General features: G+C 31.4%; 1 protein-coding gene across 1 annotated transcript; it reads left to right on the top strand.

The window, feature by feature from the left end:
* Nucleotides 1–9,364: 9,364 nt before the first annotated feature.
* LOC143058778 (uncharacterized) lies at nt 9,365–17,359 on the top strand. Its single transcript, XM_076232220.1, has 6 exons — nt 9,365–9,680; nt 10,635–10,747; nt 11,370–11,556; nt 13,477–13,590; nt 14,454–14,510; nt 15,358–17,359. Exons 2-6 carry the CDS (start codon nt 10,685–10,687, stop codon nt 15,432–15,434), a joined length of 498 nt encoding a protein of 165 aa, XP_076088335.1. The 5' UTR covers nt 9,365–9,680; nt 10,635–10,684; the 3' UTR covers nt 15,435–17,359.
* The last annotated feature ends 432 nt before the right edge of the window (nt 17,360–17,791 follow it).

A 17,791-nucleotide genomic window follows, 5' to 3' on the forward strand; every position in this document is an offset into this window, starting at 1 on the left:
CATTAGTTTTCCCGTTTGAATTGTTTAACATTGTCATTTAGGTGCCATTTAACGCTGACTATGCGATATGAGCTTTGCTCATTGTTGAAGGCCATACGGTGAGCTATAGTTGATAATTTTTGTGTCTTCTTTTTTTTTATATTCATGCAGATACTGTAAAAAACGTAAAACAATTAAAACAAGCAAGATCAATGTTTCTGTCATATTCCGATATAAGACGGCATTATTGTACTGACAATGTGATGTCTATGTTGCATATGGTCATTAGATATGTTAAACAAAAAGTTAACGGAATTTAAGTAAAGGTAAAGTGTATGGTTAGATTTGGTTTTGAAAATATCAGTTAAACAGGATTAAATAAGCAACATTTAATTATGCTTTTATTGTGAATTACAACTGAGCTAGGTTGAAATTTATAGTGTTTTATTTGCTTTTGCATAAATTTTTTTTGGCGTATATCAACAGTTAAGCAGTGTGGTAATTTTCTTTATGTAACTGCGGGTAGATACAACGTTCAAGGGTTTGCATTGGTTTTTTTTATTTATATCTCCTTTTTAAAAGTTAGTTATTGAACATATATATGTATATATACGGAATCATTTAATATACTACTTTCGATTTTGTCCGTCACCAGAGAAAAATCGTCAATAATGCGCGCCTTTGTGACGTCATTAACCAGAAAGAGAGAATCGCCTGTATCCCTGCACTATGAACGTTTATCAAGCGTCTTAGTGATCGTCATTGTGCAGAATAAACTAGAAATAATATTTGTTCTGTAGGTACTTAATAACGATTTCCTAATGAATGTAGTGCTGAAAGACAATTTTGCAGAATAATTCGTGCAATATAGATTTATAGTTTTCCAACCCTTCGCACGACATTAGAACGGAAGTGACGACGCCTCTAAACGCACACATAATGTTCACTAACATCAAAGATTTAAACGGATATGCATCTAACTCGAAAGTGTCTATCGAGTGCTTTTCATAGAATTATAAACATAGCTAGTTTCTTAATATATTGTTTATTTTACTATACACAGCACGTATTATTGCATTTCGTTCTTTCATCTTTGAATTTCCACAAAAATGAGTTAAGAATTTGCAGACAGAAATTGCACCAGAACAGAACACATAAATTTTTACATAAAATAGATATCCTGCATGTAAGTGTACTTTTAAAAAGTAGGCAAATATATTATTTTACTTACACTGGATATCTAGTGTTACTTCGTCCGTCAAAGGCATTTCTAGCATCTCACTAAATGCATAACATTTAAATAATTGCATGTGGTCTCTTTCAGTCGGGGTAAAAGAGTATACCAGTGTACCTCTACCCATCGCTATATTTGAACCATTTTTGGTCAAATGAAGAGTTCCCTCAGGTCTACCGCTTTTAACATTGCAAACTAGGTCAAGTGCTTGTCCATCTATTCCACGAATTATTTTTTTCCCGTTTGTTTCCAATGTATTTAGAAATGACAGGTTGGTAGGAGGACCTTTAAAATTATGTTTTTACTGTTCAATAAACCAATATACATGTGTATATATAAATAAAGAATGGAAAACTGTTTCTCTATTCATTGCCAGGCAATTAGTTTTAAAATGTCTCAACATACTGTCATATATATTTTAATAAAAGTTTCTCGTGGCTTTATTATTTTTTTTAAATTTTAATGTTTCTCTTCGTATCATCAAACGGAAATTCTATCTAATTAGTTATCAAAGATACCCGGATTATAATTTAGTACGCCATACACGCGTTTCGTCTACCTACGACTCATCAGTGACGCTCATATCAAAATATTTATAAAGCAAACAAGATTGAGATATAATCATATTTGACTAATCCAATACTTCATTATCATAATTGAAGCATACAATTTGTAGTTTATGAACCACTAAAGACTTTTACTTACTTTTTAAATAAAGTGTGAATTTATGTAAATATAGCACTCCTGATTTCCATAACTCGCATGTGTAGTTTCCAGTATCTACATCTGAGATATTTCTTATAATCAAGATGCATATATTCTTACTATAATCTCCAATGATATTAATATTCAAGTCTTGAAGATTTTTGGTGAGTATCAGGCCTTGTGCGTAAAGTTCTGTTCCTTGATTCTTTCTCAGTCTTCTAATTGTCGATCTTTGAGGGCCGTACCATGACGTAACGGTTTGACGGGAGCAAGTGCAATTGAGAGTAACGGTTGCATCTACTTCAACAAATATCCTGGTGTGGTTTTTTACGTAATGTAATGTGTCTTGATAATAATACAATTGAAATGATTATTTTATTTATAAATTTTCCAAGCATTTCACTTTTCTATTTGAAAATAAAAATATTTATCTAAAAGGTTTATGTATATAACGTGTTTCAATCAATTAAAAACAGGCTGTAATTTTGTGAGCTAGAGAAGGGTCAGTTCCATATTTTCAAAATATTTTAATGATTTTGCTTACATTCAAACGGTTAAATCGCAGCTAAAAAGCTTAAAAGAGATTCTGCCTAAATGATTGTCAAATCTACCCTTCCCCCCAAAGTCGTCTGTCGATTGTCAATCAAACAAAAGTTTATACAGATTCTTCACGTATCTAAAGGACATAGCAGTGGTAATATTTATGTTGTTTCGCACTACTATTCAAAATGTGTCTGCTTACTAAATGCTAGTATATTACCTGAGGAAAAACAATAAGGCAGTAATGTCACAAAAATCGTCAGCGTAATAACTAACATTCTGCTACCTATAACTAAATAAGAATAGTTAAATAAATCAAACACACAACTGTCATATTCTTAACTTAGTACATGCCATTTCGAATGTAGAAAATGGTAGATTGGATCTGGCGTTATAGCGCTAAACTTCTCCTTTTTATGGCAGTCGCATCAAATTCATTTATATACACAAAGATAATTGCACAAATAGTTTAAGCACTATTAATGTACAGATGTACTGTGTGAATGTTTTGAAACGGAGTATGAATTGAATTAGATTGCATATGTAAATACTTGAAGACTTCATATTGGAACGTCCATCAGAATCCATGCACAACTAATCCACTATGATTAGAAATATTCAGGAACAATTTCTCGGACCTCCTGAACGATAATTTCAGTTACCAGCTTTAGATGAGTTCGTGTCACTTAATCTGCTGATCACTGTCTATAATTATTTTTATAAAAATTGTGCGTCTTTTTTTTCGTATTTTATGTTTTGTCTTTATGTAGTCATTTTTTTTTATTATTGAAATGATTGTTTTGTTGGCAAGGCTGTATTTTTTCTCTTTTAATTGATAAATGAATAATCGACTGATACTTTCTTCTTAATTACAAATAAACACTAATGATATCCTTTTAAAGAGGGACAAACGATACCAAAGGGACAGTCAAACTCATAAATCGAAAATAAACTGACAACGTCTGGCTAAAAATGAAAACACTAGTACACATGACACAACAAAGAAAACTAAAGAATAGGCAACATGAACCCCACCAAAAACTAGGGGTGATCTCAGATGCTCCGGAAGGGTAAGCAGATCCTGCTCCACATGTGGCACCTGTCGTGTTGCTTATGTTGAAACAAATCCGGCAAATAATTTAAGTTGGTAGGTCACATTCATGAAAGGTATGACGTAAGGAGCATAGCCGATATCATTGTGAAACGGTTGTTCCATTACGGTCAACCAAATCGTAATGGCGTCCGTAAACTTTACGAAGGGATGATTTCAACTTCACCATTTGGAACTCTTGGTTTAATAGCTTCCTTGTGAACAATAACCCTCTATCAAAAACATTAAGATAGGAAATGGAAGCAATATGTAAAACTATTACAACTTGTGTATCTATCAGATGTTTCCTACTCGATTGACAAAGTTTAATCTAGATGAGAAGTCGAATGTTAAGATAAGTTGAATATTGGTTATCTGTAAATTCCTATATAAGGATATCTAAAATGTTCTTACCTATATTAATTATCAAATGTTATAACCTATGTTGCAATATATTATCCTTGACTTATTTTCAATATTTCCTTGTTTTATTGTCAATTGTTCAACTAATTTTGTAAAATGTTCCAAAAACAACATCTGCTATGTTAAAACTGCGTAATAGTATTCAATTGTAGTCAATTTTACACAATGTATCCATGACATATATTTTGAAATGTAAAAAAAAGAAGGAAGTTGATTTGTAACAGAGATCATATTTTTTGGAAAACAACCTTATTCAAATAAAAAACATATGTGTGTGAACAAATTATTCATTATTAGGGATTGTTCTTGTGTTTTCCACAAAACACATGCATAACTTAGATACATTCTAAACGTTAAATGTTACAAGATATATAGAAAATGCTAAAACAAAAATACCAAACTCATAGACAAAAGGGTAAGTCCATAAAAACTAAGAAAATCAAACACTATCAATTAACGAAGCAAATGTTAAAAAAGTTGCAATCTTTCTTGATTGAGGTATTTTCCGTAGAAAATGGTGGTGTATACTTGATTTTTTAGCTAGCTAGACACCTAGATAGTTAGACAGTTATTTAAACCTTGGATGCGCAAACCGTTCCAAATTTAAAAAAAAAAGCATTTAGTATTATAAAACTTCACAGTATTCAATTAGAAAGATATCAAATTTGGTTTGTGTTTCCACCTGAACTGAAGTTTCATTCAACACTAAATGGTCATTAAACAAACAGAACATTATAAAATGCAGATTGAGCAACATGAACATCACAAATAAATCGGAGGAGATATCGGGGTTATATCTTTCTACTAATTATATATCTCAATCAAAAACTTTTTTATAATATATTAATCGCGGTTTGTGTTTTAACTTGTTGGATTTTTTTCTTTCTATACTCAAACCGGATTCAGGTTCTTTTCGAGTTACTTAATGTCATGTTCTCAATTTTATGTATACTAATTTAGATCTTGATATATTCTGATGAGTTGATTTAAGTATGAAATATACATGGCTTTAAATGTTTTTACTAGTAACTACTTACTGGTCTATAAAAAGTTAACCGGTTTCATATTTCCACAGAACTACAAATTAAACACAAAAATAATATAGCTGCTATTGTGTCGGTAAAAACTATAGTTTATACAGGCAACTGAATATGTCGTGTCTTAAATTCGAGTGATAAAGCATCTGTTAGACACTACGAAATAAAAATAAAGTGAAAATTTAGTTTCAAATATGTATTGGAAGTTACATTAAATTGTAAAGTTCTACTGTTTAGGTGAATGTAGATATTATAACAGACAGATCAAGCAAAATTTGCTATTTTAGTAAATTTTACTACCCGGGGTGAAATACTAGTTTTTTTGTAACTGTACTTGCCTTCAATCATACTTCTTTATAATCTAAAAAATTGAACAGTTTAAAATATATTCATTTATTTCATGAACATCATATATATGCAATTTAAAGTACTGCTACCTTGTTTTATTGCAAATTTAATACCAAGCCTAGTTTTATCGATTATTGATATATCAAAGAATAGTTAAAATGTTGTTCTTGATTACAATCAATGTTGAGACCTTTAAATTACAAAAAAAAGTCTATACAATGAATTTTACGATACAATCAAAAAAACATATTCTATATATACATCCTTCTCATTTCTGATTGTGCGTAGTTTATACCAACACTTATGATTGACATGTATAAACAGAAAGATTCATGTAATAAGGTAGGTGAATGTTTTTGGTTACGCATATACTATCAAATAATATGTGTTTGAACATGTTAAAACTAATACTTATGTCATTTTTCATCTAGTAACAGATATTGTTACAAATCAATGTATAAATAGCATATAATCAAAGGATCAAAACACATCAAACTTATGGATAACAACCGTCATAGTCACGACTTGTTACAGGCATTTTCTTATATAGAAAACGGTGGATTCAACCAGGCGGTGTTTTAGCTAGATAATCTTTTCACTTTTACAACAGTCGCATACAATTTCATTATATTGACCACAGTATGCATGACATATGTCAACAAAACAAAATATATAATACATGTAATAGGTAAAATGTCAAATTAAGGGTACAACTATCAAAATGGTTTTATGATCTTTAATAAATATAAAACAAAAAAATATGTCATCAAAGAATAACAAAAAGGCATAGCATATTGAAGACCCATTGGTTGCCTTCGGCTGTTGTTTGCTCTATGGTCGGATTGTTGTCGCTTTGACATATTCACCATTTCCTTTCTCAATTTTATATAGACAAAGCTTCTTGTCGGTTCTTTTTTTGGTCCTTTATTCCTCAATTTCAGGAATATTAACCCCAAACTGACACCAAGCCTTCCCGTCATTCTATGGAACCTTGTGATACAATGTCAGAGAGATCCATACAGTTAAACATAAGTTATTGTCCCCAAACTTCAAAAATGCTTGTTTTGGCCCCTTTTTGGTCCTTAGTTCCAAGACTGTTTGCCCCATAACCCTTAAAATATATCACAACCTTCTACTCAATTATATAAACATTCTGGCACAATTTCAGAGTAATTGAAATACTATTGACCTGAAACTAGATAAATGTATGTGTTTGGACCCTTCGGGCCCCTAATTCATGAACCGACGGGACCATAACCCCCAAAATCTATCCAAACCTTCCTTTTGTGGTTATAAACATTGTGTTAAAAATTTATTAATTTCTATTTACTTATACTTAAGTTAGTATCCGGAAACCATCGGGGTTCGGACGAGGCTGACGACGACGACGACGTAATACCAATTTACGACGCAAAATTTTTATAAACTTTATAAAAGGTGTATCTTTTCCTGCAGAGAGTCGATCATATGCATTCTAGCATTGTCCATTACAAATGTAAAAACATAACGATCGTCTAAGATCAACCAATTACTGATAAAAACATGAAGTTGTAGCTTTGACTGTGAGATATTTTTTACATGTATTTCAGATAAAAAAAAATGATTTGTTTTCATGAATGGCAGATGAAGCGTTCTGTATACTGATATGTATAGTTTTTTATGTAGCTTCAGACATTATTACAAAAACTGACGGTATGTGAATATAGCTAGTTGGACATTCTTGTGGAAAAAAAAATTAAATAAAAAATTTATAATAAGATAGTTTAAAGATTATGTTAACCATTTACATCATAAAAACACGTACCTAATTGTATAGCTATGATATTCATCTATACACCACGTATTAGATTTGAGCGAGAGAAATTTGTGTATTATTGAATAATTATTACACTAGAGTTTTCGCTATCACAAACTAGTCAAAACATTTACAAAATTTTATCATCGGTATAAGGAAATAATTCGTAAATATAACTCAACATGCAGACATCTTATACGTTCAGGTATTTCATTTAATCTTTAATCTTTTGTGGTAATATTCTTTACAAAGCATACAAATGGCAGTATTCACCTCAAAAGCTTACAAAACCTTTAAACAGACTTATTAAGAAGGTATATAGTTACGATACTGTTGTCATGTCATTAAAAATTGCATATTTTGGCTTTAATATTGCTTCACTTATAGGGTCTTTGCATCGGAACTAAACACATTTATTTAAGAAAAAAACAGTTCTTGGCATGACACGGGTTATGTTCTTCTCATTTATGTTATGATAGTATGATACTAAACCCCTAACGGGAGGGATTATGCCTGATATTCATATGATGAAGACATAATCTTTCAATCAGTTTTAGTGAGGTCTGGAGCTGGCATGTCAGTTAACTGCTAGTAGTCTGTTGTTAGTTATGTATCATTGTCATTTTATTTATTTTCTTTTGTTCTACTTTTGACATCGGACTCAGACTTCACTAGAACGGAATGTTAATGTGCGTATTAATATGTGTTTACTTTTCTAAATTGGCTAGAGGTATAGGGGAGGGTTGAGATCTCATAAACATGTTTAACCCCTGGCGCAATTTTGCGCCTGTCCCAAGTCAGGAGCCTATGACCTTTGTTAGTCTTGTATGATTTTCAATTTAGTTTCTTGTGTATAATTCGGAGTTAAGTGCGACGTCCATTATCTTTGTACTAGTATACATATTTTTAGGGGCCAGCTGAAGGACACATACGGGTACGGGAATGCTCGCTACATTGAAGACCAATTGGTGGTCTTCGGCTGTTGTCTGCTCTATGGTCGGGTTGTTGTCGCTTTGACACGTTCCCCATTTCCTTTCTCAATTTTATTGTATAGGTTAACAAATTAAACAAAATTATACTGCCGTCAGGTTTACCCTTCAACTCGTAATTTTATTGTAAATCAAATAAAAAATAAAGAAGTATCAATTTCAACTTATTTTGGGATATCACAGAAGTACACATATGGACAGGTAATAATAAGTGATAATGTGAGAGAATAAACTTATTATGGATACCAGGATTTATTTTAATTGACCACATGATCGTCAAAGTGTAATGCAGACGACTACAATGATGTTTCAATCGATCTCAATGATGTACGCTCTAGTCATAATATTTTCAGTGGTCTTTTTTCATATTTTAAGAGCTGATACACTAGTAATGTTAAAGGATTGAACTAAATGACTCAAAGGATATAATTATCAAAATTTGTTTAGAAAAATAGTTTCTTCCTGAAATTATTTTAAATTGCTTTAAATTGTTTATGCGGATAAACGAGAATACGGAATGCTCATGATATATTACAAGATAGTATGAAACAAGTCTTGAATTTTATTTCACGAACATTACGTTTACAGAATTTAGAAACTAAAGCACTTTTTAACATGGTTTAACATGACCTGATTGTATGTAACTACTTCGTAAACGAGCTAAGATCTTATTGTCAATAAGACAATTTTCAAAATTACACTTCCCAGTGCATTTACCGTGTACTCATTGTATTCTTATGAATTTATATTGGATCAAGCTTCTCGTCTATCATAATTAAAAGTGTGTTCTGGGAATCTATATAATAAAAGATGTGATAGTTTTCCTAGAAATGAGCACCTAACCAACTTAGCCACTGATTTCGTAAAATTAGATATCAGATTTTATTACTCCGTTACTACATTATACACATGATAAAATATGTTATGTTCGAAATGTGTCTGTCCCTAAAAAGGATACTTTTACTTCATGTTTGTCGTTGTCTATGTTATGTGTGTACATAAACTAGGTTGTTACGTATTTATTGTTTGAGTTGTGTTACATTTAGTCATGTCGAGACCTCCTAACCATGTAGCTCACTATACAGTATTGGTTTTGCTAATTGTTGAAGTACGCACTGTGAACCATATTTAGTCTCTGGTGTAGGGTTTCTGCTTAGAAAATAAATTACTATGTTTTTTATACGTTAACATAACAATATCGGATACAAATTGGTTGCAGGTCTTATTTCCTGGGAGCTGAATACGAAGCCTGCAGTATTTGGAAAAGACGTTCAACTGTCGTGTCATCTCACATCTAGCGGTCCTTGTTGTAGTGATTATACTCGAAAATGGGCAAAAGGATGGAAGTACAACTTAGCAATAATTAATGGTGTTTCTCTGAATATATTAAAATACAGTGAAACTTTAAACAATTCTGCAAATACCGCTATCCTAACAATAAGAACATTCCAGGAAGATGATGTAAACATACCTTATGAATGCACGTATGGGTTTCATACTTTCAGTAAAGTATTGAACATAACAGAGGAGAATTTTGAATGTAAGTTAGTATGTCAATTAAAAGAAAATATATTTTAGAATGTATAGTGCGTATTGATTTCATATTAAATACTAGAGAACAAATACGATGTTATCATCTCCAAGTTTTACTCCTGTTAAGGTTGCATACATTATCTCAAACGTTTCAAGTAAACAATAAATCTGCATTATGTATATATAATTTATGTAACGCTTCCAAACGTGTTCATTTCCCCTAAATTATTCCGATAAATCTAATCGTGACTATGACACGGTTTAACATTTATTAAAGGATAGTCGCTTTTTGACAGTTCAGTGGTGATGTCACATGGTTTATTTGACACGTGTATGGGAATGGACACTTTTGGGGTTGTTACATTAATGAATATTATAAAGGCATAATAGCTTATTGTCTTAAATTTTTCGATGGTTATCAGTACAATGAGTGCAATACCCATGTAATATGCCGCATGTCATTCAACCGGTAGACATTAGAAGCGATTTGAATACACTGTTTTACCCGTTTTACAACCGGTGCGTTTCAAAATTTGAAAATGACTTTAATTTGTTTTAATTATTCCTAAGTGAAAATAACTGTTTGGAAATTTCGTGCTTCTATGCTTTTCTTAATTTACATTGATTCACAACCCTAAATGCCAAACATTTGAAATCCCAGAGTATATTATAGTATATATAAATGATAAGCTATCTAGAAAACAGCACAAGATGCCAGTTTACTGGAAGTGTTAATCTTAAAGTGTTATATATTTTTAGTTCATAACATATATATAAATAAAGAAAAGTATCCTATCAATACTATTTAAATCGAAACAAAAGCTACTCACCTAGTATAGTTTTAATATTTCTTTATCAAATGTAAAGTTAAGCAAAATACAAAATGTAAGATTTGTTTCCGGTCATTTGTGAAAATGCATCGTAATGCTTGTACATTCAAACACACGTCTTTTTTTCACAGACCATCCTTTGGAAGACCTTCCAATTAATTCAACTTCATACGAAAGATATATGGAAGCAAATATAACACTAGATAAAGTATATCCTACTCCAGAATGTAACTTCACGGATTGGGTGAGTTCTTTAAAATATCTGCACAGCATGTTTTCAAGTGTTTAAGATAATACCAATCAACTGACTTAACATAGTTATTGAATAAATACTGTTAGCATCTTTTCCTTAATACATCACACTATACCTTAAACATAACAAAACAATGCTAATCCCTTTTTTTGTGTAAATCATGATATACGAATTAATTTCATGCTGTAACTAAAGATTCAATCAGTATTGTTTGCTGATCTTCTAATGACAAATATTGCAGGCATATACAAGGCAAGACAAAATGAGAATGAAAAGTTTAGGGTCCTTGATATTGAATAGACACAACTTCAGCACCAATATGTATGCAAGGCGTTTACTGCGGGTCGGTATTATCCAAACAGTGACCATATTTTTATTACCCAGTCACCTTGAGGTTAATTAGGTTATTATTTTGATCAAAGTCAATAATAATTCGGGGAAAATTCGTTTACATGACCCACAAGTAAGTGTGTGCTATATCACCCTAAAAAGGGAAAGGGTTGTCCTTTGGAATTTGATGTCAGACTGAGTTCTGAGAACAACTTGATAAATGGGTACACATTTGTTTTACATTTGTTCAGAATTAGTTTCTTTTTTTCTGTTTAAATTACAGGGAAGAGATTTGAAACAAAACATCACCGTCACCAATAAACGCAACGGGCTCTTCTACACATCAAACATTTACCTTCTTTACGAGAACATTGATAGATGCAATAGACATGATAGACCTGTTGCAGTCATTTGTTCAGTTGGAGAAACATCTTTTACAGTCGTTAACAATACTGTGAAATGCCCAGACGGTATTACTTTCTTACTTTCCCCTAGTTTTTGAGCATCATATGTAAATATATTGGTAAATTATAAATATATTAAAAATAAGATTTAAGAAACGAGTATGTTCTAATGTGTTTCTTTTAATTCGGCTACATTTAAAGTTAAAACTGTTTCCGAACGGATTTGTTTTTTATTTGATTAATTTTTCCTTTGATAAATTTTAATAATCATTTATTTTGGTCTCTTATAACAGACCTTCTTCAGGGAAAGTGTTTAGATGCTATATATACGGAAACTTTGGATATTTGATTTAATATTACATGTTCTCCTTGAGAAACAAAACCATGTACATTACGGAAACAGAGTGTATATACTGATCGAACGGATTACTACTTACACCAATAGCGTAGTTTACAAGCGGACTTGTGTCTGTAATATTTTGATTCACAGAAACGCAGATACAGCTCATGTCAATTTGTAAATTGTACAACACTAAATAAACTCATCATAGATACCAGGACTAAATATTATATATACGCCAGACGCGCGTTTCGTCTACAACTGACTCATCCGTGACGCTCGAATCCAAAAAAGTGTAAAAAAGCCAAATAAAGTTCAAAGTTGAAGAGCATTGCGATCCAAAATTCATAAAAGTGTTGCCAAATACAGCTAAGGTAATCTATGCCTAAGGTAGAACATGTAGAAAAGCCGTAGTATTTCAAAAAATTCAGAATTTTGTAAACAGTTAATTTATAAATATAACAGTATCAATGATAAACGTTACATTTAGGATTTTGGCATGATAATCTTATATTGCTATATGTTCATTTTTCCAACAACGAGAATAATTCCTATGTGGTTGTCAATTGTCAAGAAGTTCTCACATTTCAACCTTAAGTTTTGTATTAATAAAACAATCTGAACTCACCTAAGATTTTGTGATATTAACTTTTGACTTAATCAAATGCCTTAAAGTATTAGTATGACGAATTCTAATAAATTCTTAGGCTAAATGTGTCAATATGTTACGAATGAACGTCGATGAGCCTTTGGTGTGATTTTATGTCCCTGTTATTGTAGTTGAATACAAATGCAATGCATACCCTGAAGTTGAGTGTACTCCAGAGATCATAGATACCAGGACTAAATTTAATATACGCCAGACGCGCGTTTCGTCTACAAAAGACTCATCAGTGACGCTCGAATCAAAAAAAGTTCAAAAGGCCAAATAAAGTTGAAGAGCATCGAGGACCAATATTCCTAAAAGTTTGGCCAACTACAGCTAAGGTAATCTATGCCTTAGGTAGAAAAGCCTTAGTATTTCAAAAAAATACAAAAATTTGTAAACAGTAAATTTATAAATATAACAATATCAATGACAATTCATGTCAGCACAAAAAGTGCTGACTACTGGGCTTGTGGTACCCTCGGGGAAATTAATCTCCACCAGCATAGACCCAGTGGTTGTAAATAAATTCATCATAGATACCAGGACTACTGAGACATTGTCTTCTTGTTTTGAGTGCTTGTCACCAGGAAAATACGAATAATAGCAGGACAACCAAATTGTCAACACTCGTAATATACTTTATACAGGGTGAATATCACATCTTACAAATACCAACTTCTTCATACATTGTAGGTTACGCATCACTAGATAATATAAATCGTGTCCCATAGGCCAGGATTTCAGCAAATATTAGTGTCATTTCTACCACGCCATCTGTAGACTTACACAAGATTGTCCATTCCAATTTCCACCTTACATGCAAAAAAATTTTACGATCAAATTTGAAAAGCTTATGCACTGGGCAGCTTTTTTTTTTATGTTTCGTACTCCAAAATTTTGCAAAAAAGTTCTTTTTTAAATCATAAATGAATTAAAATATTTCATATTCTCACTAACATTATATTATGATTAACTGAAAAGAGACACCATTTTGCAGACAAACCTGAATCTTCCAGTAAGAAATACCTTCCATTTTGGGCAGTCGTGATAGCATCTGGATGTGCAGGATTAGTTATACTTGCTTGCATTTCTATTGTATATTTGACGCTTTGTAAGTATATTGTTAGTTCATTAAAAAAAATAACGAGTTTGATTCTGAAAATGTTGGTTTTTCACTAATTGCATGTAAAATTGAGAATGGAAATGGGGAATGTGTCAAATAGACAACAACCCGACCATATAAAAAAACAATAATAACAGCAGAAGGTCACCAACAGGTCTTCAATGTAGCGAGAAATTCCCGCACCTGGAGGCGTCCTTCAGCTAGCCCCTAAACAAATATATACTAGTTCAGTGATAATGAACGCCATACTACTGATGTAGTCTTTTTTTGTAGAGGCTATGGTTAATGTTTATCAATTATACAAATTATGGAAAAAGTCGTTGAACTAAGCAAGTTATATTTTTCTAACTTTCTTCCTAACATACGTCGGTTGTTTTGTATTTGTTATACTTTATGGTTTGTTTTCTCATATTAAGAATAATATATGCTGCTCACTATGCAAAGGAATTGTCTCCTCTAATGTTCTACCTTAAGGATCGTGTATAACAAACTATTATTATGCGAATACTATATTGGAAGTTAGACGTCTAGCCGACTCAGAAAAAAGGAAAAGGAAATGTTGTTTTTTTGTCGTTTAGCTTTGCGTGAAATTGTACCGAAGAGCATGATCTTCACTATTTTTTTTTTGTCTCTGTGAGGATTCGAACTCGACCCATGGCTTAACATCTGTGTATAAAGTCAACACTATAACAAACTCACCTACCTTATACGATTATGGCTGGCTAAAGGTCTACTACTCATTATTTGTTTTGTCTGTGCGTTCATACCAATCCAACATTTTACGTTTAAACCAATTAATGATTTGATAATCATAATAAATCAATTTAAACTATTTTTTTCCACATATCTAGGGAACTATAGGCGTACTCGTAATGCTTCATCTTCAAGTCAAGAACAGGATAATGCTGGTAATATATATTTAACTACAATAATCGCAGATTGTGAAAACACAATCCACAACATTCGTGTAACAGAATATTTTTTAGACAAAGCGGTGTGCTTTAGAATAAATGTTACAAAGAGAATTTTTGTATAGTTAGATATTTACAGCCGACTGTACGATATAGGGTTTTCTCGTTGTTTAAGACCACATGATTGCCTATAATTGATAACATTCACTTCGTGTGAAATTTGGTGCAAAGTAGTCTCATTAAAAATCATATAAAATATCCTTATTTTCCGTTGAGATGTTATTATAAAAAATCATATTGAAATAACCAAATCGTAGTAGATTGATGTTTTTGTCAGAATCTTATATAGAATAATAAATGTACATTATCCTAATACATTTTTGAGACCTCTTTTTGTGGGCTGAACTGGTTTACAGAATCGGCCCTTTTCTCCTTTCCTATAGTAAGTTCCTCGGATTTTGTTTCTATCTTTATAAACACAACTGATGAATATTTTTATATGCTTTTGGCACAAAGTTAATAATGGTTTTACTGATAATGGAGCACATGTGATCATTCCCGATTTTTTGTATTATTCTAATGTTGCTCAGAAAGACTGAAGCTTGCTGTGAAGTGTTTTGTAGATTGTTTTTGTTTTGTTTTGTAGTTTTTCTCTCTTTTTTGTGATGGCATTATTCTATGAATTTTCTCCGACTTTTAACTTTGGTTATGCCTTTGGTATAATCTACTCTACATCCTTTGTACATAATGCATGATTGCAGCAAACACTATCATTAAATTGCCTGATTAGAATAAAACTGATGACTGTGTAATAATCAAATACACTAGTAGTTTTTCATTGCAGATGCTATGAGTGATTTTGCAAACGACTCACTTTTGATACAACATTGTTCATCTGTAATACAAGATGAAAGTATCTGAAAATTGTCTGTCAATGTACATATTTGTTGATTGATAAACGGATCGAACAAAACAGAGTATTGACCAGTGCATACAAAAATTCTGTTGATATTTGACAATGGCACTGACATTTGTAGGTGTAATAATGTAACATTGCACTGTTTGTTATTTACGATTCTTTCTTTGTGTAAATATATATGTGGTCGTTAATCTGATCTGACTTTTTATTTGCACAACCGATGAAAGAGAAGGAAAGGCCATTGTTGGCCGTTTGTGAATTGATACACTAAGATATATGTACTAACTGCACTTTGGTCTAAATATTTGAAAATAAAAATAACAGTTAAGTGCAGTTGGAAGCAAATGCTTCAATGACATCATGTTACCCTGTGGGTAACTTATTGACTTTTTTTCGTTCCACTATATTTGTAAATATTTGAACCAATGAACAGTTTTTAGGCAGGAACCAACTCACTAACACGGTTGAAGTTCTGTTGTTTGAAAAAAACGACAATGATAAAAATAAGTACAATGTAACGATGGTGGTGCATTGCGAATAGATTGAGAAAAAAACTGACATTGGATCGTTGAAAGAATTAATTTATGTTTCTGAAAATTAGTTATCCCATTGACAATCATTCGTCATCCTCTAATCTTAAAGATCAGAAAATAAAATTCGTTTGCTATAAACAAAAAAAATTCTTTTATTGATAGAAGACAGTTCTACACTGTTATCTCAATGATGACGTATTTTGCTTGTGTAATTGTGTTGCAAACCTTTATAAAAATAATCCAAAATTCGCAAATGAAAATTATTATCTTTCTTATTTCATATAATACAAAATAATTCTCAAAAATGATTATCATAATACATAAAAACAAAAGCCCCGGTCACACCTGAAAGGATAGCGCGAACGGACGATGCACGGACCACTTTTTTTCAATCTGTTCATGTCCGTTAGACGTCCGTTCTTATTCGTTAGACGTTCGTTGTATGTCCGGTTTTTTTTTTCATCCGTTAGTCGTCTATTCGTTCTTTCTAGTAAGGTGTGACCACAGCTACATTTATTATTCATATATTGATTTATATTGTTTTTTGTATAAACTTCTAGATTGTTAAAGTGACATCAAATAGATAGATAATTATGATTCATTTAACATTATAATCATACTAAGTGAAGGATATTTCTTTTATCCGAAACATAATTTTAAAATAATAACATTTAATGTTTCCTATTTTTAAATTGTATTGTCTTGTACACTTTTTAGGCATTCATGTAATTTATTTATTGTGTTCATGCATGTATCCAAAACATTTTGAAACATGAGATGTCATACCAATATTTTAATGTTTCAAAATAATAGTATTATCCTTCTGATTATAGTAGTATTGTTATTACAAGTTGTGTTGATTTTTTGTTTTCATTCCATTCTTACATGTCTTTATAATATAAAGAATGGTTATTTCCCTAAATTCTCAGAAAAATATCAGGAACTGTTACAGCAGATCAATATGTTTTTTATGTCTCTAATCGAAAAGTGTACAGCAAACAAACTTACTTGTACATATGTTTTTGTAGATTTTAGGAAATCTTTTGATTCTGCGGTTCATGAAGCCTAGCTGTTAAACGCCAAAACATTGAAATAAGGGTGTTCTATTCATAAAAAATTTAAAAACGTGTATACTTTTTTTCTGTTTTACAAGTTAGATAAGATGATAAATTAACATATAAACGTAAAGCTCTAGTAAATTTAAAGTTGGGCAGGGGAATAATCTAAGACCCAATCTTTTCAAGATAGTTGTCAATGATTTGCTGTGTATATTTGATGATAACTGTGTACCAGCTGAAATATGAATTTCAAAAAATTATGCTATGCGTCTTCCGACTAGTCAATCAGGATTTTAAGAGTACTAGATGTTTAAATAAAAGAGATGAATATTGTAAAAGTTGGTGTATTTATGTTTAAAAAAATAAATTGTAATTTTAAAAAGGTGGTAAACTGATTAAAAGTAACTATTATGTAATGGTGAAACGATAAGTTATTTATCAAAGGTACTAGGATTATAACTTAGTACGCCAAACGCGCGTTTCGTCTACATAAGACTCATCAGTGACGCTAATGTCAAAATATTTATAAAGCCAAAAAAGTACAAAGTTGAAGAGCATTGAGGATTCACAATTCCAAAAAGTTATGCCAAATACGGCTAAGGGAAAATTTTAGCTGTTTTAAATATATATGACTTGTGTTATATTTTTCTGCTTCTGAAAGTTTTTCTACGACTCAATATGATTTGTATCAAAGAGGGTTAAAAGCTTTCTTCAAGTTAAAAATGTACTTTAATTGAAAACATCCCGAAAAGTTATGATTGTTTATAT

Source organism: Mytilus galloprovincialis, chromosome 14, assembly GCF_965363235.1.
Source record: "Mytilus galloprovincialis chromosome 14, xbMytGall1.hap1.1, whole genome shotgun sequence".
NCBI classification, from domain to species: Eukaryota; Metazoa; Mollusca; class Bivalvia; order Mytilida; family Mytilidae; genus Mytilus; species Mytilus galloprovincialis.